Source organism: Cydia strobilella, chromosome Z (assembly GCF_947568885.1).
Source record: "Cydia strobilella chromosome Z, ilCydStro3.1, whole genome shotgun sequence".
Taxonomy (NCBI): domain Eukaryota; kingdom Metazoa; phylum Arthropoda; class Insecta; order Lepidoptera; family Tortricidae; genus Cydia; species Cydia strobilella.
The window spans coordinates 55,613,524-55,637,466 of NC_086068.1; the positions used below are offsets into that span (position 1 = coordinate 55,613,524).

The window sequence follows — 23,943 nt, forward strand, 5'->3', positions numbered from 1 at the left end:
AATACTCATCCATACCGTATAACCGTAGAATTTGATATATTACTGATACTTGTAGGTTTGGTTTTGATTCATTACTGATTTATATTTGCTTGTGTAGTTGTACGATAAAACGGGTACACTTTGGCCTACTAACCATGGAGGTATATACCACTGATTTTGTTCCAATATACAGACGGACTAAGTTAACTCTGCGCAGACTTTGCAATGACAAAGTGTGAGATTGTGTACACTTTAATACGTCAATGTTTGGTGTATAAAAGACAACCCGCCTAGTTAGAAACGCGCGTACGTTACGCTGGTGAACAAGTTGCTCGGTGTTGTATGCAGGCGTTATTAAAAGAGAATAATAGTTAGTTAATGAACCTCCTAGTACAGTCGCCATCAGACATATCGAAGCGGGCGACTGTCAATGCGTTAGAGTGCGTGTTCAGATATTTTTGACCACCTCAGCCGCTCCGATATATCTAATGGCGACTTTGCTATGCTTCTCCATAGATAAGAGATCTTTGCCTCCGAAAATGTATTTTAGGAAAGAAACAAATTAGTGACAGACATTTTGATGAATGTCGATGATGATGTTGATGAACTACCGACAAACTGGTTTGTCTAGACTTATCTAAACTATATATATATATATATATCCAAATCGTACCCGTTTCAATCGCTAAGGCCCTGTTTACACATTGATTAGTGATTCGTGCGAATACATTTGCTACTAAACGCAAGTAGCACTATGAACTCGCATTTAACACTAAGAGATACCTCTCACTAGTGTCTTTTGAGCATCAGCGTCTAATAGTCTATGGAAAATGGTGTCGCTGCGCGGTTCATGATTTATTTATTTACTATTTACACAACAGTTGCGCCAACGCTGCGTTGAGCAGCGGCTATAGGGTTTACTAGGCGCCGACACTCTTGAGACGCTAGTGAGTGGGTCTCTTAAGCATGTGCCAGACGGCAGACAACCACAGTTTTTGCAACATGACCTTGATAGAAGCGAGTGGTTTACAACAAGCGGCTATAGACGATTTTAAACCACTGCTTCTGCCATTGGTTGGCAGAGCACGCCTGTCTACCAAGGGCGTTTAAAGGTCATGCAGAATTTGGTTTCAACCACTTGCTACATGGCTTAAAACCACTGTTTTTCTACCAAGGTCATGTTGCAGAAGCTGTGGTTGTCTGCCGTCTGGCACATGCTTTAAAGTGTAAATAGGCCCTAACGCCACCGCATGCGCAGCGCCACCCCCCCGCCCGCGGGCGACGTCGGTGAGTACGCGAGCTACTGCGCGCGTATACACGACGAGGAGATATACCACGATCTCTGCGCGGTGAAGAACGCCAGGGACACGCTGGCCGCCGCCGCGCCGCAGCCCGCTTTCAGCGTATGGTTTGATTTGTTGAACTGCCGGTGGACTGTTGACAATCTTTGCGAGGGTTGTAGATACTGTCCGCGCGCAAATTCCGTGCATTCGGAGGTCGAGGAAGTGGGAGGCTGTGCGCGCCCGTACGTACAAAATGACACTACTCTGTCATGACGCCCAACATTCCTAACATTCCTCGTGCACGTAATTCGCGCGCGGACAGTATGTAGTATCACACTGAAAAAAACTGACGAATTGAGGTCCTTAATTTTGAAATTGATAAATTTTTCGTACAATAATTCAATAGTTAATACAAATGGATTCTAAGCAGGTGATTTATCATTTCAAAGTCCACCGGTTGTTTAGCATGTTTTTATTACCTATTATTTTGCATTGCTTTATTTTGGGCATTACTATTTTACACACATCTCTTGGTAATACAAATGCTATTGACATGCTTATATGAAAAATATTTCAAACAAAATAATTATATCTTTTAAAGTGCACTACTACTTGTAAATTTACCGTTTACTCAAAATAATAATTGTGCTACCAATAGCGTTCTGACTCTTGTTTTACAATGACAATTGTCAACTGACAATGACAATTCACTGTACATTGGTGTTTCAACATTGACGTCTTACGACCAAGAACTACAATAAATTGTTATTGGCAGTTGACAATTGTCAAGTTGTTGAAACAGGCGCCTGCATGTTGTATATCGATGCATGCTTTGTATACAAATGTGACGTTTCCAACCAAAAGGTACCACATTGTCGCGTGTCGATTAGGATGATTTAAAATTGAAGCTATATGGAAATAGCGTATTATTGACAACCGACAATAAGTACACTTTTGGTTGAGAATGGCACAAATAGACAATTGTTATATGTATGAAATCACGGATCGCAATGATAAGCAAAGATGGCGTTAAAATATGGTGTTTTTAAAATTCCCTTTGAAGTATATTTTATTTTCACGAGACCAAAATTTCTAGTGCAAAGTTTAAAAATATCAACACAACTTCCGATACAGTCGTGTGAAATGTTCTAAAAGCCACTTCGCATCACCATGCCAAACTATAAAAAAAAATATATATCGTTTATTTCAGACTTTTAGCCCATAATACAAATACATGACGACACAAAATAATAATAAAAGCAAAATTAAAAAGAATGTCAACAACAATGATTACTTATAAAATATTACTTAACTAAGTATACACCTACGTCATTTAGCCCAGTTATGGGACACTGGTGTATGCAATGACAACCAGTGTCCCATAACTGGACCAATGAATGAATGGATGAACTATCCCAGTGAAATGTTACAAACTTATTAGCGGCAACGTTTTAAAGAAACTTTATTTGTATTAAATATGCTGTAAAGTGTAAACGCTGTTGAATTCTGGGTTGATATTTCCAATGCTTACAAAGAAAACATTTTTAATCGCCTAACATCATTAGAGCCCACACTAGCGTCTTGAGCGTCGGCGTCTAGTAAGCGCTATTGAAGATGGCGTCGCTGCGCAGTTGCGTCAACGTTGCGTCGAGCAGCAGCCATAGAGTTGACTAGTTGCCGTCGCTCGGGAGACACTAGTGTGGAGTGGCCCTAAGCTAACTCTGCAACGACTTTGACAGAAGTAAGTGTGGAAAAGTCGTTATATACGTCATATTATCAATATTTCCATATAAATTTTACGTTTATGATGACATTTTCACACTTTTTCTTAGCAGATGCCATGCAAAGTTAGTAAGTTAGGTCCGACTATAGCGGTCACAGAAGTAAGTGTCGCAGCTACGTAACATTAACGACACGTACGATAGGTTATTTGACTGTATATAAAATTAAATTATTTCACATCATACATGAAATAAAGCACCAGATAATTATTAAAAAAACATAGATAGCAGTTATTATTAAACACAAGTTCTATTTAATTAAAAATTATTCAAGGACCATAATTGTATATCCGCAACGCAAGCTTCGTCCCAAAATAATACAGCAATAAAATCCGCAACAGGCTTCGTCAACTTACTAACTCTAAAATTATATACATTAAAAAACCCTACAAACAAAACACACCCTCTAACTCGCCACCAGCAGGCAGTGTGCCCAGCAGGCTGGCTGCATTTCCCCATAATTTGCATTTAATAAATCGGGTAGAAATATAAAAAGTAGGTGACTTGACCGTGACGTCATTGTCTAATGTTTCATATAAAGTCCATATTAGCCCATGTGGGCCCCTTTAAGGTTAAAAAGGTTTGGAAATTACGAAAAGCTATATTCAAAAGACACCTGAAACTATTCCGATTTTCGTCGCACTTATGATATTTGACAGGCAATCTTGTATATTGTAGATGTGTGTAACAAGACAATCTGCCAGACAGATCCGACGGGCACATCTTTACATTGGATATTACACTTATACTGGTCTCCTTGAGTCGAGGCACGGAGAGCTATGGTAGCATGAGCGAATTTATTCTAGTCCAATCAAAGAGGTGATTTTATATACTTGTACTAGCTATATCTTGAGAGAATGGATGAGGATCGGAACGTGAAAAGAGCATACCTGGGCCGCCCAGCAAGAAGACGTCCTATTGGACGCCTCAGGTATCGCTGGTGCGACAGGGTGGAGGCGGATCTGCGCGAACTTCGAGTCACCAATTGGCGAGAGGTCGCACAGGATCGAGAAAAGTGGCGCTGTCTTGTGTCGGAGGCCAAGTCTCATTTTGGGTCGCTGAGCCAACGGAGTAGTAGTAGCTGCCCGCGATTTCGTCTGCGTAGAGGATATAACCAAACCGAGACGCCTTGTCTGTAATTTTCTATACAAAACAGTCTGCCGATGTTTGAGGGGGAGAGGCACGTCAAATGTATAAGTAACAAAAAAATAGCCATGTCAGATAAACGTCAGTCCATACATTGTGTATGACCATTGGCCGCCTATTTTCGACAGAGGGGAACGCCTATTAATGGCTACTCCGTTTGTTTATATCCTCTAAGGCGTAAAATGATGATGATATTCATAAAAACTATCCTATGACCTTCCCCGGACCTCAAACTGTCCATACCTACCAAATTTTATATAGATCGGTTAAGCGCTTTAAGCGTGAAGAGGTAATAAACAGAGATACTTTCGCATTTATATTATAATATTAGTAGTAGGTGGGGATGGTAGTAACATCAAAGAGCTCAGAGACAATTTTCGTTATATTTTTGATCCAAACTGGAAATCGCCGCCGTGGCCTAGCATTGAATCTCTCATTCTGTGAAAATTTTACATATCAATATCCTATATAGGTATGTGTGCGTCTACAGTTTGTTTTAAAACAAAAAATAACCGGAATATCGGATTGTTGTTTTCCACGCAAATATCAGTACTGAAACGTGACAATCAAGAATTTACATTGTGGCCTACAATTATCGTCCACGTTGACTGGACTAGTTACCCTCGAGCGAGTCGCTTCCTCCGAACAAATTGTCAAATACTTCACGGCCGAGTTGCAATATTGCAATTAAGTAAGAGTACCGTGTGGTAACAATTAGTGGACTTTATTACAAGTACACAGAGTTTACAATCGAGCCAGTCGATCGTTTCTGTTAGTACAGACGGTATCGAATATATATGAGCGGCCGAGGTGCTCAAAAATATCTAAACACGCTCTCTAGCCCCTTCACAATAGAGGCGTGTTCAGATATTTGCGAGCACCTCGGCCGCTCCGTTATATCTGATGGCGACTGCACGATACGCGGACGTCGCCGTGGACCGTGGACGGCAGTGATACTCGGATTTCGTGCGAATAACATGTTGGGGACAGAAATAAAGAAATAAAAATCTCTCGGTGTGTATATTATACACCAAGGTTTTGGTTGTCGTGTTTGTGTTATGTATATTCGTGTCGCTGAGTTATGTTATTTTAATTGTGTTTTTATGAAGAAAGATAAAGGGGTGAGTGCTTCGGGTGTTTATTCGTAAGAATTTTTTGAAATAGTTTCAAACTTCTAAATACTTAGTTTTGAAATGTAGCAAAACTGCCTAAATCACATCCTAAAAATCACCAACGTTTCCGCCATTTCGTCTTAAAACAAATGTATTTTTTTTAAGTAAAATACTGCGGAAATTTGAATAAAACATCTATCAATAGTTATTTGTGCAACAAGAGAGGAAAGTTGGTTTTTCTTGCGAGTGTTTATTTTGAGTCCTGAGAAAGCGAAAGACTCAAAAACACGAGATGTAAAATAACTTTGCATAATTTTTCACCTCAGTAGTGAGAACATATTAAAGGTTAAAATGTATTTCGAATTACACAGAATAAACAGAAAAAAAAGTATTATAATATGTACGATACGATACGATACGATACGGGACCGGACCGGACCGGACCGGACCGAACCGTACCGGACCGTACCGTACCGTACTGGACCGGACCGGACCGTACCGTACCGCACCGCACCGCACCGTACCGCACCGCACCGTACCGTACCGTACCATACCATAAAAAAAAAGTAATAAAAGTATGAAGTTCATGGCCTTCACTAAATTAAAAAGCTACATTGTTTCACTCACTGGAGTGAGGAAAGTCGCACTTTCCTCACTCCAGGGAGTGACGAAAGTAGGCTTGTTCGAGCTGCTGAGGTGAAAAATAATTATACAGGACCAGAAATCAATTTTATCTAATTATGCCTAAAATTATGTTTTTTGTTGTGTAGGCTGCATCCATCACTATTTATTTATTTATTTAATCTTTATTGCACAAAAGAAAAAAACCTTACAGTACAAAAGGCGGACTTAATGCCATAAGGCATTCTCTACCAGTCAACCTTAAGGCTAAGCAGAGAGATTGTGGGCGGTGCTACAAATACAACAGCAAAATAAAATAAAAATTACTATGCATTTAAGAGTTAGAAATCATCATCTTCCTCGCGTTGTCCCGGCATTTTGCCACGGCTCCATGGGAGCCTGGGGTCCGCTTGGCAACTTATCCCAAGAATTGGCGTAGGCACTAGTTTTTACGAAAGCGACTGCCATCTGACCGTCCAACCCAGAGGGGAAACTAGGCCTGGTCGGGATTAGTCCGGTTTCCTCACGATGATTTCCTTCACCGAAAAGCGACTGGTAAATATCAAATGATATTTCGTACATAAGTTCCGAAAAACTCATCGGTACGAGCCGGGGTTTGAACCCGCGACCTCCGGATTGCAAGTCGCACGCTCTTACCGCTAGGCCACCAGCGCTCTTTTAAGAGTTAAAAATAAAAAATAAATAAGATGAAAAAGTATAACTAAGTAGATAGAAGTTTTCAATCAACGTGTACCATTAACGGCCGGTTAGCAATCGTCACAAAACTGACAGTTAATGTCAAAATATACGGGATATTTCGTCAGGAAAGTGACAGTTAGACGTGACTTATAGAATTTATACACAATTTAAGTAGCGCTTTAAAGTACAAGTTAAAATGTAAATGCCCGTGTATAAGTCCGGTAAAAAAAACGTTATTTACAATATTAAATTTAAAAAAAAAACCGGCCAAGTGCGAGTCGGACTCGCGCACGAAGGGTTCCGTACCATTACGGAAAAAAACAGCAAAAAAATCACGTTTGTTGTATGGGAGCCCCATTTAAATATTTATATTATTCTGTTTTTAGTATTTGTTGTTATAGCGGAAACAGAAATATATCATCTGTGAAAATTTCAACTGTCTAGCTATCACGGTTCATGAGATACAGCCTGGTGACAGACAGACGGACAGCGGAGTCTTAGTAATAGGGTCCCGTTTTTACCCTTTGGGTACGGAACCCTAAAAAAGTAGCCGGCTTGCATTGCGGTTTGTGACATCATAATATTAAAGTATTATCTTTCTCAAGTGACATAAACTTGTCAAAAAAAAGTATGTCGAATTAGTGCATGCATTATATTTTCTATTTTATCAATGTTGCATGTGTAACAACCGTTTTGAAATACTTTTTTAAGCGTATTCCAGAACGAGTGTTTTTTGTATGACTGTACCTAAGAACATAAAAAAGAGATAATAAATATATGTGGTATTTTCTATAAAAAGGGACCTTATTGTCGATGGCGCTTACGCCATTATTTACGATGCTCCGATATAAATACAATGCCGCGCGACGCTGTGCGGCGTAAACGCCATCAACAATATGGTCCCTTTTTATAGAAAATGCCCCATATTATTGATTGAACCAAAACCACCTTCTACTGAGGCGCGGTTAGAGTCTGCGTTTAGAAAGTTAAATCAACCGGATTTAATTATATTTTAAATACCTATAAAATTACCGTTTATTTTATCTGGTTGGTTCAACTTTCATTTGATAACTCTAGTTAAAGCTTGACCAGAAATATATGATTATTGTCAAGAGGGCGCTGTTATTCTCATGTATGGGGTGACAGTTCAGTATAGTATGAAAAAAATCGTTCCAGTGAAATTCCGCAACATGGCGCGTGATCATATATATAGGTATATTACTGGTCAGGCTTTATATGTCTAAGATCAGAATCAATACGAGTACTACCAACAGAACTACACTGGTTTTTTTTTGCAGAACTTATTGAGTAATTAAAAAAAAAAAAACATCTCATTTTGCATACTTTTTAATGTAAAAAGTGCTGTGTTTTTACATTAATTGGTACTTAAGTATACGTTTACACAATACGTGGCCATAGCTTCGGAATAACGAAATTATGTGTCACAAATGGTACATGGAGTCAGTCCAAGCTAACTCGCGCTGCAGTCTGCATAGCGTTTATCTTTCAAAATATACGTCAAATTTCTATGAAAATATGACGTTTATAATATTCTGTCAAAGTCGATGCAGAGTTAGCTTGGACATACTCTATGTAGCTTAGGGCGTCAGCTAGCTGGCGCGGGTGAGCGGGTTAACGAAAAATAGTATGAGCAACGCTGACACAGACGCGTGCGGCGGATATTACCTACAATGCCACACGCTTGCGTGCACCCGCGCCATCTATCGGACGCCTTTACTGAACCGAACTGTAACTATAATTTATCCTTACTGTTTAGCTCGCTACGTCATCGCACAGCCTGGAGAAACGCGACTACGTGATCAGAGAGCTTGTGGACACAGAGTGCAACTATGTCGACGTGTTGAGCAAGATCATAAAGTACTTCTTGAGGCCGCTCACGCCCTATCTGAAGGCGCAAGATATGCAACTCATCTTCTTTGGCATCAAGGTCAGTTCATACTTCATGTACTATCAACACTCCTAATAGCTAACTACTGTTTAACTCGCTACGTCATACAGCCTGGAGAAACGCTACTACTGTTAGAGAGCTGGTGGACACCGAGTGCAACTATGTCGACGCGCTGAGCAAGATATAGTACTTCCTGAGGCCGCTCACACCCTATCTGAAGGCGCAAGATATGCAACTGATCTTCTTTGGCATCAAGGTTAGTTCATACTTCATGTACTATCGACACTCCTAATAGCTAACTACTGTTTAACTCGCTACGTCATACAGCCTGGAGAAACGCGACTACTGTTAGAGAGCTGGTGGACACAGAGTGCAACTATGTCGACGTGCTGAGCAAGATATAGTACTTCCTGAGGCCGCTCACACCCTATCTGAAGGCGCAAGATATGCAACTCATCTTCTTTGGCATCAAGGTTAGTTCATACTTCATGTACTATCGACACTCCTAATAGGTAACTACTGTTTAGCTCGCTACGTCGTACAGCCTGGAGAAACGCGACTACTGTTAGAGAGCTGGTGGACACAGAGTGCAACTATGTCGACGTCAGGACGTTATTGGCTGTCGTGATGCCCCGAAATAAGAGCAAGTTTCGGTTTAGTTAAATGATTATAGTTTTAATGTTTAATGACATTTTGTAAAAGACGATGTAAGTTAGAAAAATGTTCCTACAATATCCTTTATGTAACGTATTTTTGAGCCAGCCTGTAAGTATTATTGATGCTGATTTTGTTATTTCTCACTACGATGCACTCTTAAGGGTCTCCGGCAAGCTCGGTTCTCCATACAAACGTAGTTCCGCTCTCATTTTAAACAACTAGCTAGATTGCTCTTAAACTTTGTATTTACAATATAATAAGGTATATCTATGTCTGTAATAGTGCAAATTCAAAATTTTCATACAAAACTTGTTTTTGCTCTATTTCGTTTGTTTTATAAACTGGAGCTATATAAACTAATTTCAGACCTAGATATACCTCATGTCATTGTATGTGCAAAGTTTCATTACAATCCAACACGTAGTTTTAAAATGAAAGCGGAACTACGTTTGTATAGGAAGGTGCAATTCGGCCGAGCTTGCTGGGAACTCTTAAACGTTTTCCCTATACCTAGTTTATTATAAACCTCTTTCGCAAATATTTATTTCTCCCGGCATTTCCCTGTGTTATATTGCGTTCGGCATCATCCGCTCTTCATGCAAAACTACCTATCTTTCAGTTCTTGTTTAGGAATTTATTCGCTATTACGCCCGAGCCCGATCGACCTACCTACTGCATTGAAGATGAGGCTATTACAAGCTATTTATTTCTAAAAAAACCCGGCCAAGTGCGAGTCGGACTCGCCCACCGAGGGTTCCGTACTTTTTTAGTATTTGTTGTTATAGCGGCAACAGAAATACATCATCTGTGAAAATTTCAACTGTCTAGCTATCACGGTTCGTGAGATACAGCCTGGTGACAGACAGACAGACAAACGGACATCGGAGTCTTAGTAATAGGGCCCCGTTTTTACCCTTTGGGTACGGAACCCTAAAATTAAATCATGCTGCGTATTTATTAAAGTGGAGTTCAATAGAAATGGCAAAAAAAGTAAATGACAGATTTTGTTAACAATTAAAGATAAGAGATATTTATTCATGACGATCACAACACATGTACGAACTGTAAACCCGTCTTTTACTAACTGTATGAATTAAAGAGGGACGGGTAGTCAATGTCGCGGCGAGAGCGCCAATCATGTGCTAGCCCGACTGACAAAGGAATGTACGAATGACGACTGACTGACTGAATGACTGATGTACGAATTGACGTAGGTATAACCTAAAAGATAACGATGGTTGTTTTTATTTAAATATTAATAATTAACATATATTTTAACTAGTGATTGATATAAAAATGGACAGAGTACTCTCTTAGTATGTAGAGAGGGCTAGCCCTCTCTGCATACTAAAGCGTCAAATTAAACTTTCAAACTGAATATTTTTGAAGTAAAACTTCTTTAGGCGCGACTAGAGGGTAACTCAGATTTTTTTTCTGACGGATGTAACGCTCAGTAGTGACACACGCACAATAGCACACACGTCAAAGTGCCAACTTGGTGCCAACTGCCAACATAGCGATAAACGTCAAAGATTACACGCACACACTTTTTTTTATTCTACTTTACTATTTTGTGCTCATTCACGTAGATTCTAAATCAATTCTCAGAGTTAAAAATAAAACATTTTAATCTAAATTACTATATTAAGATCCTATTAGTACAAGTCGTTATAATATTGTTTTCAAGAAAGCGGGAAAAAACAATGGATCACTTAAAAATTATAATAATTACCGAATATTCGGCCCATCTCTAGAACTGACTATAAAATTTTATTAAGAAGCTAATTAAAAAGAAACGGTGTGGTGTAAACTATAGGGAGCGTGCATAAACTGTAGGGGGCAGCACAGGAGACGTCAGATTTTTGGCGCGAAGCGTAAATGTGTAGTTTATGCACAAGATGGCAGCATTTGCTTTGGCGTGAAGTGTCAATATACATGTGATGTACATGTTTATGGTTCCGATTCAGGCCACAAGATGGCAGACCCTCCAACGCGCACGGTCCCTATACGCCCCTTCACTGGTGATTTTCCTTTTTATTACCCAATCACCTAGTCTAATCCCCCTTTCCTCTAGGAACTCCACGACATCCACTCCGGCTTGCTCCGTCAACTGAAGCTGGCCACGGAGGCCTGCGTGCCCGGCAACGGAGCCCCCCGGCTCGCCGACGTGTTCCTCACATGGAGAGAGCGATTGCTGCTGTACGGGGACTACTGTTCGAACCTGACCGCGGCGCAGGACACGCTGAAGACCCTGGACGCAAGAGACGCGACCTTTAGCAAGCAGTTACAGGTTAGTTAAAACACCGGCCAAGTGAGAGTCGGACTCGCGCACGAGGGGTTCCGTAACATTACGTGAAAAACCGGTAAAAATCACGTTTTTTGTATGGGAGCCTCATCGTTTCGGCTTCTGCGTCATTCCACCTAGTTGTTAAAGGAAAAAGAAGATTGGTGAGGGTAGTGTGTAAACGGGGGACATACAGCGGGACAAGTGCTAGTCGTACTCGCCCACCGAGGGTTCTGTACTTTTTAGTGTTTGTTGTTATAGCGGCAATGGAAATACATTATCTGTGAAAATTTCAACTGTCTAGCTATCACGGTTCAAGAGATACAGCCTGGTGATAGCCAGACGGACAGCGGAGTTTTATAGTAATAGGGTCCCTTTTTTTTACCCTTTGGGTACGGAACCCTTAATAAAGACAGCCATTACGAGCTGGGGTGTTGAAAATATTCTTCTAACTTTGCATGGTTTTTTTTCAGAAATGTCAAAAAGAACACAGCGACGGCCGAATCCAGCTCCGCGATATACTCTCCGTGCCAATGCAGCGAGTGCTCAAATACCACCTGTTGCTAGACAAGCTTGTACACGAGACGCAACCGGTGAGTTTTGTTTTTTTTATGTGATAGTCAGCAAACGAGCAGACGAGCCGCCTGATGGGAAGCAGTCATCGTTGCCCATGGACATAAGCAACATCACAGGAGTCACTTAAGCATTGCCGACCCTTGAGAACCCTAAATACCCGCTTCTTGAATAATTCCATGTCGTAGCGCAAAGGAAATACCTCAGGAGGCAACTCATTCCACATTCTGCACGTTCTGTGAAGAAACGTGCGAGATGCCCGCTTATTCTTGGTGTACCATGTATCTAAGAAGTGAGGATGAGCTTTGCTCCTTTGGCGGGAGGTGCGGTGATAGAAACGAGACGATGGCACCAGATCAAAAAGTTCTTCGGAATATTCCCCATTGTACAGACGGTAGAACATGCAAAGAGAGCCAACGTCTCTCCGAAGACTAAGAGGTCCTAAGCCGTCACTTTACTTTGAAGGCGACCACTGACTATCAGTCCGCCGGACGATATCGGCCTGTCAGTTGACCTATGGCTAAAATGACCCCTATTATTTATTAAGTCATTAATGTAATTACTCATCAGTCCATAATCCCATTTCAATGTAATTGGTGTCATTCGTTTTTTATTTAATTAAGATTTTACCTTAACAGACATACATACATCTTCTTCTTCAGTCGTTGCCTAAATGATGAGAATTGTGACATCATGTCCTTCAGTTGAAATCCAGGTACCTCCATAGGTTTTTATTCCTCGCCAAGCGCATGGCCTCCTGCCAAGGGCCTGACACTTAATAGAGAAAGATAGTCTTATTGCGATTCCTATAAGAGGAAAGAGGAAATAGTGCCATGCTTTGTCCCTATCACCAACCGGGTTGCATCATAGGTAGGAGGCGATGGCGAAGTACCGAAATTTATAAGAGTGAAAGAGAAAAAATTATATGCTGCCCAAATTTTATATGAATATTCTTTCTCTTACCCCCGGTCGCTCGGTGGCGCGTCTATAACTACTTGACCAAAATCGCATATTCTGCCAGATGGATTTCAGTTCAGTTCAGTTCTTGGTTCTTATGGCATCTGTTCATTGGGACAATTTTGCCAGCATCAAGGTTGTGGGAGCAGAATTTCAGTATCAGAACTTGATCCAGTCCGTGTAGATGCTTGATCGGTTGAAGAATCTAAACCACTATAGGAATAAAAATAGAAAAAAGGGGAAGACCCGAAAAACCAATAGAAAGTATGAAAGTAATGAGCCAACTGCCAGGATCAGAGGTTTTTTTTTAAGGAACATTACATTGGGTAAACAAACAGGTAAAAAACTTTTGAAAGGAGCTAGAGCTTGATATTAAAATCTTTCATAAACTTAGCAAGGACATAAACAAAGGGAGTGTTAACCAAAGTAAGAATATGGTTTATGTTAATAGGACGTTGAATATAGTCAGGAAGAAAATCATAAAAAACGACTCAAATATGACATTGATGCATCAAGGCGGTTTGTTTACAGTTACAGGGACCTAACGCGAAACGCAAAAATTAAAATTTCGTTATCTGCTTCTCTATCGTTCGAATATGGAAGAGTGATAGAGAGGCAGTTAACGAAATTTCGATTTACATATTTCGCAGTAGACCCTCTGAAGGTGCATAGTATGTGCAGAGGTAATTTATTCTTTGGTGCAGAGTTTTGCGTTTGGTTTTGCGTGATATTCCCTATTCAGACTATTTACTTGACAAGTCAAGTCTATGATTATTGCTCTGTATATGGATGGTATAGAAAGGATGCCAATCTCTTATGGCAGAATTGTTGCAATTTTCAGCTTTAAATAATAGTTCATAATCTCTCCTGTGGCGCTAGTTAGGCTCTGGGACATGAGTATAACATGAACCATATAAGGCAACAAATAACCCGACCAAATTACGTAGGTTGTTTTTGATAGTATTTCGGTGTATGGTGGCGCCGCCTAATTACTGTTTTTTAATGGACACTTTTCATACAAAGAGATTTGGCTCCTTTATATAGTCTCCATGGCTCTGTAGCTGTAGTTGTCACTTGCCATAACGTAGGATTTTGACAACTTCAATTCAAATTAAAATAAGATGTGGTAAACGTTATCAATCATAGAATAACGCTTTGTTTTCAAAATTAGTGGCAAAATGAATTTATTGAATTTACCAACTGAGGTTATTACCACAATATTCTCGTTTCTGGATACGAAATCTAAATTAAACGTATATAGCATAGATGCGCTGAAACCGTTTTTTGAACCATGTTTATTAAGGAAGATGGATTTATCAAGACTAGCTAATGCGTTGACTCTTTTTGGAATCCTTTTTCAAAATAATATGCCTGCAAATATTGTGGAGCTAAATTTAAGTGGAATAAAAGATCTTAACGTTCAAGATCTAAGTTATTGCAAAAAAGAGTTTACTAACCTCAAAACATTGGACGTTACATTCACAAATATTTTCTTATGCGATTTGGAAGAGATTTGCTGCGATAGCTTAAAGAATATTGGGATAAATTTCTTTAAGCCTAATTATTTGATAGATGTAGACTACATCAGTTTCCAACGTTTCAGAATGCTTGGTCCTCATAAAGATAAAACCTGGACAATAATTTCAGAGTTATTTAAAACACAAAAGTTTGAGAAAGTCCATTTTGTTTTATTAGAGTCGGACAAATTAGAATACTCACTTAAATTTATGGAAGATATACCTTTGACTAAGGATTTAAAAATAACGGTTGCCGAACGCTGCACCCATTGCTGGAATACGAGTTGGGAGGAGTATGAACCGTTTACAGATTTTGCAGTAAATAGTTACATTCATTTCGAAAAACTAAGCTATATTTTTTGCTGTGAAACTTTTAAAAGAAACCGTGATCCATCAGACTGGCTGGGAGGAATAACTAATTTGAACTACACTAAAATAGAATATATATTCATAATGCATTATCATTATACTGTATACATCTATGTATCTCCAAAAATAAGTAAAATTTTGGAGCCAAATAACTGGTCTAATGTTAAAATATATGTTCGTACACATTTAACTTTAAATATCGAAATATTAGGGGAATTTGTTCTTAAAGCGTGGAACGCTAGCATAACCGTTTTCGACGATGAGTTTTTTAAAGGATTGCTCCTTGAGTTAACCGATTATTTTCCCACTTACGTTTGCATGCGTACAAAAACCGAAGGAAGGATAACTGAAGCACCGAGCAATTGGTACTGCATAGACTCGTGTGATACTTTTGACGGGTACGTAGATAATGTCCCAGAAAAAGTTACTCTGACAGATGTTTGTAGAAAAGGCCATTTGCCCGAATGGCATCAGCCCATTACTCATAAAATAGAAATTGGATTTTTACAGAATATCACATTTTTAAGTGTAAGGGACGTTTATTTAAGAGACGACTTTTTCGGGGATGTTTTCTTACAATGTAAAAAGTTGCACACTCTTGATGTGTCCATTATAGAACGTGACCCTCTGTGCCTCGGCAACGATTGCACACAGTCTTTATTTACTAACCTGCATGAGACAAAGCTAAAGAATCTAAGGTTTAAATCAATAGACATAGATTACGAGAATTTCTTTACTTCCTTGTCAAAATGTCCAACTGTGGAACACATTCACATATGCAACCTAATACGTGACCGAAACGAATACGAAATGTGTAACAAATGTATATTAGGGTTTATGGAAAAGTGTTGCAACTTATATCATTTGTTTATTGAAGCAGAAGCAGAATATGATACATTGAATGATCTTAAATACCGATTAAATTGTGCAGCAAAGACGCTGAACAAAAACCACTTTAGCTTGCGGGTGTGCTATTTTGATAGCGACATCAATCCATTCGCAGATGTATTCAACCCAAGTCCACTTAACATCACGCAGTGATAACTATTGCATGTTAATTGATATATTATTTCGACTATTCTTGTTTAAATTGCTGTGATAAAACAGTTAAAATATGTTACAATAAATATTTGTGTAATGTCAAATGTATTTTTACAAGCTTTTTATTTATATTAACTTGCAATGCACCTATGTATGTATGTACGGGTCAAATATTGCAAGTTAAATTTAACCCACTTCCAGACTTCCAATGAAGCTGAAAATTTGCATACGTATGTACCTATAAGTCGGGTGACAATGCAATATTATGGTACCACCGAGCTGTTCTGTTCCACAGTTCATTCCACAGTTTAACTGTGCGTGGCAGGATTTTTTTGGAGAAACGCACACTTGAGGACTGCCAACCATCTAAGTGGTGAGGATGTTAATGTTGTCGCGTAGGTCAATCGCACTAAAATCGTATGCCTGATGCGTTCTTGTTAAAGAACATGTATTTCTTTCCTTAGCCTTTTTCTTGACAGTGTAATAGGACAGGGTTCAGTTTCGCCTTCACTTGATTCATGTACAAGTGTGCCCGTCTTAGCTTCCCTCTCTTCCTGTTTCTTTCAATTTTCCGTTCTATGATTGGTCTTGACGAATAGGGGATATTACTGCATGTCCATAGTCCAGCACTAGCCTTTTTAGTAAACTATAGAGTAACTTATACATACTGTACCTTTTAACAGGTATTTGACAAGTTTTCAGAGATAATAAAATATGACATTGATGCATCAAGGCGGTTTTGTTTACAGAGGACCTACCGGGAAACGCGAATCCGAAATTTCGCTATCTGCCTCTTTATCGCTCGAATATGCAAGTGACAGAGATGTTAGATAATAAAATTTCGATTTTCTTGTTTCGCGATAGACCCTCAGATTGTGGTAGTGGCGCCTCCTACGTAGAGTTTCGCGTAATATTCCCTATTCATCGTGTCGTAACAAGTATCCCAATATGTTACCTCTTCTATTTTCACAAGAATATATTTTTAAAAATTGCACCTTCCCATACAAACGTAGTTTCGCTTTTATTTTAAAACTACGTGTTGGATTGTAATAAAACTTTGCACATATCTGGTGAGGTATATCTAGGTCTGTAATTAGTTCATATAGCTCCAGTTTATAAAACAGACGAAATTGAGCAAAAACAAGTTTTGTATGAAAAACTTAAATTCACTGTATTTTTTTAAACTATGGTATCTGAAGCTACATTAACTAATTACAGACATAGATATACCTTATCCTATTGTAAGTACAAAGTTTCAGAGCAATCTAGCGAGTCGTTTTAAAATGAGAGCGGAACTACGTTTGTATGCAGAACCGAGCTTCGCGCGACAAGGTTCTGTAGTGGCCTAGGAATGAAATTGGTTGACTGTACCTTTAACCTCGTGAGTCTAAATGTACATTAAGATGTACATATTCATTGCAATCTAATTTGAACCTTGTGGTGAAACAAATAGAGTAGCATTTCTTTTGTTTCACTGCGTTGTAAAACAAACGAAATTCGTTCCAATTTACTTATAGAACAAGGTTCAAATTAAAAATTGAAAAACTTTATATGGTGGGTCTTACGAGGATAACATATTGATACTTTTTATAGAACCACGAGGAGTTTCGAGGTCTGGAGCGAGCGAAAGAGGCGATGGTCGACGTGGCGCAGTATATCAACGAGGTGAAGAGGGACAGCGAGGTTTTGGCGCTTCTTGCTAAAGTTCAGGTACTTATAATTTTTTGGATAGGTAGAAAGAGCAATGCGCCAATGTTGTTTATGAACGAAACTCTTAATGTTATTCAGCGACTGGGATAAATTAATGGCGTTTTTCAGAAACGTCTATCAGATCTAATCAACACTTGATAATCGTGTGTCCCCCTATCCGTCATTTTGATAATTCTGTTAGTAGGGGACCAAAGTGTAGCGATCGTATATGGTGCTTACCAATGGAATGCTCCAAAACTAAATTCATTGTTCTACGAAACAAGTCTCTACAAAAGTCAAACAGAAACCCCTACGCAAACCAAGGGGCATAAAGTATGAATTTTCTCAAATGATTTTTACTCCTAAGATCGTAATCTGTTAAACAAAAGCCATTGTTTTTTTTTGCGAGCGGTGGGCTGCCGTGTCTGAGCGCGTGCCAAAGCAACTGTGGTTGTTTTAAGGTTGAAATCTATGTACTTGTAACATGTTTTGGTAATGTAGGACCATCGACCACCTCAATGTAGGCGAGCACTACATTGATTTGAACCTTAAAACTACCACAGTTGTTTTGGCACGCGCTCAGACACGGTAGCCCACCGCTTAAACAAAAGGAACAATGACTTTTGTTTAACATATTAGGGTCTTAGGAATAAAAATCATTTGGGAAAATTCATACTAGCATACTTTAATGCCCATTGGTTTGCGTGTATTTCTGCTTGACTTTTGTAGAGACTTGTTTCGTAGAGCGTAAAAATCATTTAAGAAAATTCATATTATAATAGACACTGTGTTATTAATATTTATTGAGCAAACGAGACCGAAGGTTTATCTAAGGTATACCATTTCGGCTTGGTCAGAATAATGCCACAGGGCGGACACGCTATACATCAAAAATCACTTGCGTTTCTATGTGTGAACGGCACGTCTGTACACGCGGCATGCGTCATTGTGTGAGTAAGTTGCTTAAAAACATTACTGAGCGGCCGGCAAACGGTCGTCAATCTGCTGTCGCGGGGCGAGGTAATTTGAGTCGGGGCGGGGCGGTGCGTGGCCGTTCTGTATGATAATACTGTTACCATAGAGTAACTTATACTAGAGCGGTACTGTCATAGTAAATTTTGTAACCCCAGTAAATTCACTGCCATCTGTCGACACACTTTAAAACTAAAAATAAATATTTATAAAAATACGATAAAATGTATTTAAATATGGTTAAAGGATTTTTTTATTTGCATTAATTATTTTTATATGTTTTTGACCCATGTTCTTTCACTGGTATGCGTTAAAATTATAAATAACAAACGAAACAGTCAACGCCCTCTATACGAGTGTAGGTCAAAACTAGTGGCGCCATCTGATCGAGAATCAAATTTTCGTGATTTTAGAGGCACGTTTTTTCCTTAGACTGTATCCATCTATTACGGAGTTATATCTATCTTTGCTATTACTTATTCTGTGATAATGCTTTCGTATATCCTGCTTTCCGGCTCTAAATACTTTTAAATACTGCCTTGTCACCAGGAGAGCATACTAGACTGGGACGGCGGCGCGCTCGGCGCGGGCGGCGCGGGGCTCGCAGCCTACGGACGCCTGTTGCTAGACGGGGAGCTCAAGGTGAAAGCGCACGAGGATCAGAAGCTACGCTCACGATACGTGTTTGTCTTCGACAAGCTGATGCTGCTCTGCAAACCTGTCAAGGTAAGTCCATCATCAGAAAAGCAAAACTAAAGAGCTTATTACACTATCCTCATTTAGACGCCGTTAGCGTGAGAAACGATAGGATGTATCTCTTATCGATCCTCACGTATAGCGGCGTCCCTCTTGTTAGTCACTAAATTTAGCAGTGTAATAAGCCCTTTAAGGTCAGTCACGGAGCACCCTCAAATGCGTGATTTTTTTCTTTTTGGCCGAAATTTATATGTGCAATTTTTAACCAAAAGGGTACTTATTGTCGGTTGTCAATAAAGCGCTATTTCCATATAGCTTTAATTCGAAATCAACCTTATCGACAAGCGACAATGTGGTACCTTTTGGTTGAAAACGTCACATATGTATCACATAATAACAAGATCGATTTTCACTACGTAATCAGTGTTAGAAGTTGCATAGACTAAATCATATTTATGTAAATAAATAATGATTAGTAAGAGATATAGGAAAAATCTTACTGCCATCAGGAAGGTACACTATTTGTGATATTCCTATGATAAAGTTTTTAAATAAAAAAAATAAAACATTTGATTCTGATTCTGATTCTGAAATATAAAATTATTATAATAAGTAACTTGTATGTTTGATTGTTACTCTAGTTTAAATTTTATGTCATGTCTGAATTAAATTATTTCTCTTTAAATAATTACAAACCCGGAAAAATCTGCCCAAAATCACGTACAAAAAATTATCTTACTTCCGGGTTTTTCCAAGTTTTTCGACATTTCGTCTTAAAACAAATGTAATTTTTATAAATTAAAATACAGCGTTAATTTAAGTTAAAATTCAGAAAATGGAACTGATTTACTATTAAAATAATATACAGGAACAAATAGAATTTGTCTAATTATGCATAAAATTTGATGTTTATGCTGTGTAGGCTGCATCCTACGCTATGCATTCAAGGGTTAAATACTATTTTTCATAACAAAACAAATAAATAAGAAGCCCTTTTGACACTTTAAGTTTAATGAAATGTAAAGGGTACACCCTTTCCTGGTCATGGCACACACGCAGAGGCAGCACCCGCCAGAGTGTAAGGACTATAGGGAGCGTGCATAAACTGTAGGGGGCAGCACAGGAGACGTCAGATTTTTGGCGCGAGACGTAAATGTGTAGTTTATGCTTCCAAAGTAGCCCACAAGATGGCAGCACTTGCTTTGGCGTGAAGTGTCAATATAACTGTGATGTACATGTTTATGGTTCCGATTCAGGCCACAAGATGGCAGACCTTCCAACGCGCACGGTCCCTATTGAGAGTTGATAGAATCTAACATATTTACGACTTATTATTTTTAAGTAAGAGCAGCCTCCTATGATGTCAGCTCTCTTACTTATTTCTCCATGACAGAACGTACACACATTATTTCCATATATAAACTCAATTTTTTAACATGCAGATACGTCTGCGAGCGATACTCCAAATTTTATATTAAAGGAAAAAATGGAAAAAGTTAGACTTCCGGCAGGATTTGAACCCGCAACCTCCGCAATCCGTGCGTTGCTCTTAACCAATTGAGCTACGGAAGCCTACCAGAACCTTGCAAATCTTTCCATTCCTTCCCTTATACACGCCTTTGGGGTGGCGTGAAGCGACATCTACCGTAAGACGATTACATCTTTATAAGCTGTTTGTAGCGACACTATCTCAGGGTTAAATAAAATCTTATCACGCGTTAAGATATGTTATTAAGATTAATTTGCAATGTTCACAGGAGAACCAATACTCCTACCGCGTCGGCGTCAAACTGGCTGAATACCGAGTCCAAGAGGGCGCTGGTCGCCGTACTCTAAGAAACGACGGTCGTTGGTCGTCGCAGTTTTACCTAGTGAGACGCACAAAGGACGCCACTTACACGCTTTACGCGCGCAGCGACGACTGCAAACGGAAGTGGGTGAAGGCCATCAAGGACGCCATGTAAGTATCCATAGTTAAAGTGGTCGAATGCTGACTCCAAGAGGTCGCTGGTCGCCGCACACTCAGAAACTACGGTCGTTGGTCGTCGCAGTTCTACCTAGTGAGACGCATAAAGGACGCCACTTACACGCTTTACGCGCGCAGCGACGACTGCAAACGGAAGTGGGTAAAGGCCATCAAGGACGCCATGTAAGTATCCATAGTTAAAGTGGTCGAATGCTGACTCCAAGAGGTCGCTGGTCGCCGCACACTCAGAAACTACGGTCGTTGGTCGTCGCAGTTCTACCTAGTGAGACGCACAAAGGACGCCACTTACACGCTTTACGCGCGCAGCGACGACTGCAAACGGAAGTGGGTGAAGGCCATCAAGGACGCCATGTAAGTATCCATAGTTAAAGTGGTCGAATGCTGACTCCAAGAGGTCGCTGGTCGCCGCACACTCGGAAACTACGGTCGTTGGTCGTCGCAGTTCTACCTAGTGAGACGCGAGCATTCTGTTTGCGGGATACTGCACTCATACTACAGAAAACTGGATCCTGCAGAAAACCGTACCCGTAAAAAACTGGACGTCAGTGGGAAACAGCTCTAAGGCCGTGGACGCTCGCTCGGCTCGGCGTGCAGCGTGTCTTCGGGCTCACAAGTGATGTGAGCAGCGTGCACGTGCACTAAGGCCGCTCCTATACGGTATAACGCACGCCCAACTAGAGCGTCCACTCAACTCCAATCAGGCCTTACACTACTTGTTTGCAGTTCATATAATTATGTGCCATTTTCAATTGTCGGTTGTCAAAAAGGCGCTATTTCCATACAGCTTCAATTTGAAATCAACCTTATTGACAAGCGACAATGTACCTTTTGGTTGAAAATGTCACATATTTACGGGTAAATATAATGAATTCATTTGGCAAATTTTCTCTTACTATTTACAATGGGGTTGGCCGGTCGAAGTGTTTAGCAGATGGCGCCAGCATAGCTTGCCCTGTCAATCCCTAGAATTGTGTCAAATTATTGTTTTTTTTTAATGCCCATGATGCCAGCCCTTTAAGCCAAATGTCATAGAAAAAGGGGCAAGCTATGATGGCGCCATCTCTGCAAACCTTTGACAGTTGCCAACCCCATTAAACAATAGCGAATTTTCTCGAATATAAATATTAATATAATAAATTGTCAACAGCGACAACCTCGAGCCGGTCGGGTGCCGCAGCACCAATCACAAATTCGTGCTGCACACCTTCGAGAAGCCGGCCACATGCCACCACTGCTCCAAGTTCCTCAAGGGACGGATATTCCAGGTGAGTAAAGATAAAGATAAAAGATATTTATTCGTGACGATCACAACACAAGTACGAACACGTACAGACAACAACAGCAAGAAAAGAAGAAATCATCAAGCGTGCATCACGAAATGGACCCAACTCAGCATAATGCTAGCTATAAAGCCAGCGCTGCTTTTCCGTAGGGCCCATTCGGTGATGCCACGACAGATAACACACAAAGATACATATTAAAACATTACACAAAAATACACACAAAGAATAATTACAAACATATTAACCAAACCAAAAAAAAATACATACGTATAAATACATTACAAAATGGAATGGATGAAATTAAAAGTGGAAATTCACTGTCCCGGGCGACGGTTACGACTTTGGATCACTAGCCCATCGCTCTGCCAACTGAGCTACCGAGACCAGGCGTGGCTCACTCCGCGTTTTCGTCGCGTCGCTACAAGTACATGCGGCTCACACCAATTTTGGTGTCTGGTGTCTAGTTGCCGCGCACCGCTACGGAACGGACGCCTGCTCGCGCTTGCGCCACGCGGTCATATCTGTCGTAATAGACGCGTTTTGTTAGAGAGTGATCCTTCTGTACCAAGCACAGTCGAAGGCAATAATATCAATACAGACAAATTGCTCAAAAATATGTGAACACGACTTTATTGTCTAAGGTGTAAGAGCGTACACATATTTTTGAAACTTTGGGAATGTATATATATTTATGCCCTTGACTGTACTATTATTTATTCTGCGCCGAGACTCCACTCGATGGCAGCGAATATTTCCACCATATCACTCATATGCGCGCCTTAGAGAGGCGCCTAGCGACATCTACCGTTTAGGGAATGCAAACCGGTTTTTAATTGTACGAAAAAACCGGTTATTAACCGAAATTTCATACAAATAAAAACCGGTTTGCATTCCCTACTACCGGTTAAGAGCATTAAACTTCTTTAAACGGCTACCGGAGTTCCAAGTCATATCGGAAATTCACCAGTAAAGATGCGTCACCCCATACTAAATTAATTTTGTATTAAGTAGGAAAAGTATAAATAAAATAAACTCTCGCAAACGATACCACAAAGCTTAGAAATAAATTGTAAATTATGTTGCTACTATTTTAATAATAAATCTCCAATCGCCAGGGTTACCTATGTTCCGTATGCAACGCTTGCGCTCACAAGGAGTGCATAGCGTTGTCTGGCCGCTGCGGGGGCGGGCTCACGCCGGCCCCTCCCCTCCCCCCGCACCACCAACCGGACCAAGCGCTACACTACTACATGTGGTGAGTGTACAGGCCAGCTGCCGCTCCGTGTGTGCCCACAAAAACTGTCTTTATCTGAGTTATTGATTTCAATAGAGAGGTAAAGTTTAAGGAAAAAAGTTCACAGTGCCATCTACATCAGCTGTCACATTGG

At 40.0% G+C, this 23,943-nt stretch overlaps 2 protein-coding genes across 2 annotated transcripts in view; both read left to right on the top strand.

Moving 5' to 3' along the window:
* LOC134755226 (protein vav) overlaps positions 1-23,943 on the top strand; it is a 56,248-nt gene that overhangs the window by 23,387 nt on the left and 8,918 nt on the right. The window contains exons 5-12 of the mRNA XM_063691749.1: positions 8,399-8,569; positions 11,262-11,477; positions 11,945-12,064; positions 17,522-17,638; positions 19,139-19,315; positions 21,043-21,245; positions 22,420-22,537; positions 23,671-23,810. Coding sequence (XP_063547819.1) covers positions 8,399-8,569; positions 11,262-11,477; positions 11,945-12,064; positions 17,522-17,638; positions 19,139-19,315; positions 21,043-21,245; positions 22,420-22,537; positions 23,671-23,810 — 1,262 coding nt within the window. The remainder of the gene's footprint in view (positions 1-8,398; positions 8,570-11,261; positions 11,478-11,944; positions 12,065-17,521; positions 17,639-19,138; positions 19,316-21,042; positions 21,246-22,419; positions 22,538-23,670; positions 23,811-23,943) is intronic.
* On the top strand, positions 14,369-15,928 carry LOC134755020 (uncharacterized). Its single transcript, XM_063691498.1, has 4 exons — positions 14,369-14,588; positions 15,117-15,285; positions 15,436-15,677; positions 15,819-15,928. Exons 1-4 carry the CDS (start codon positions 14,369-14,371, stop codon positions 15,926-15,928), a joined length of 741 nt encoding a protein of 246 aa, XP_063547568.1.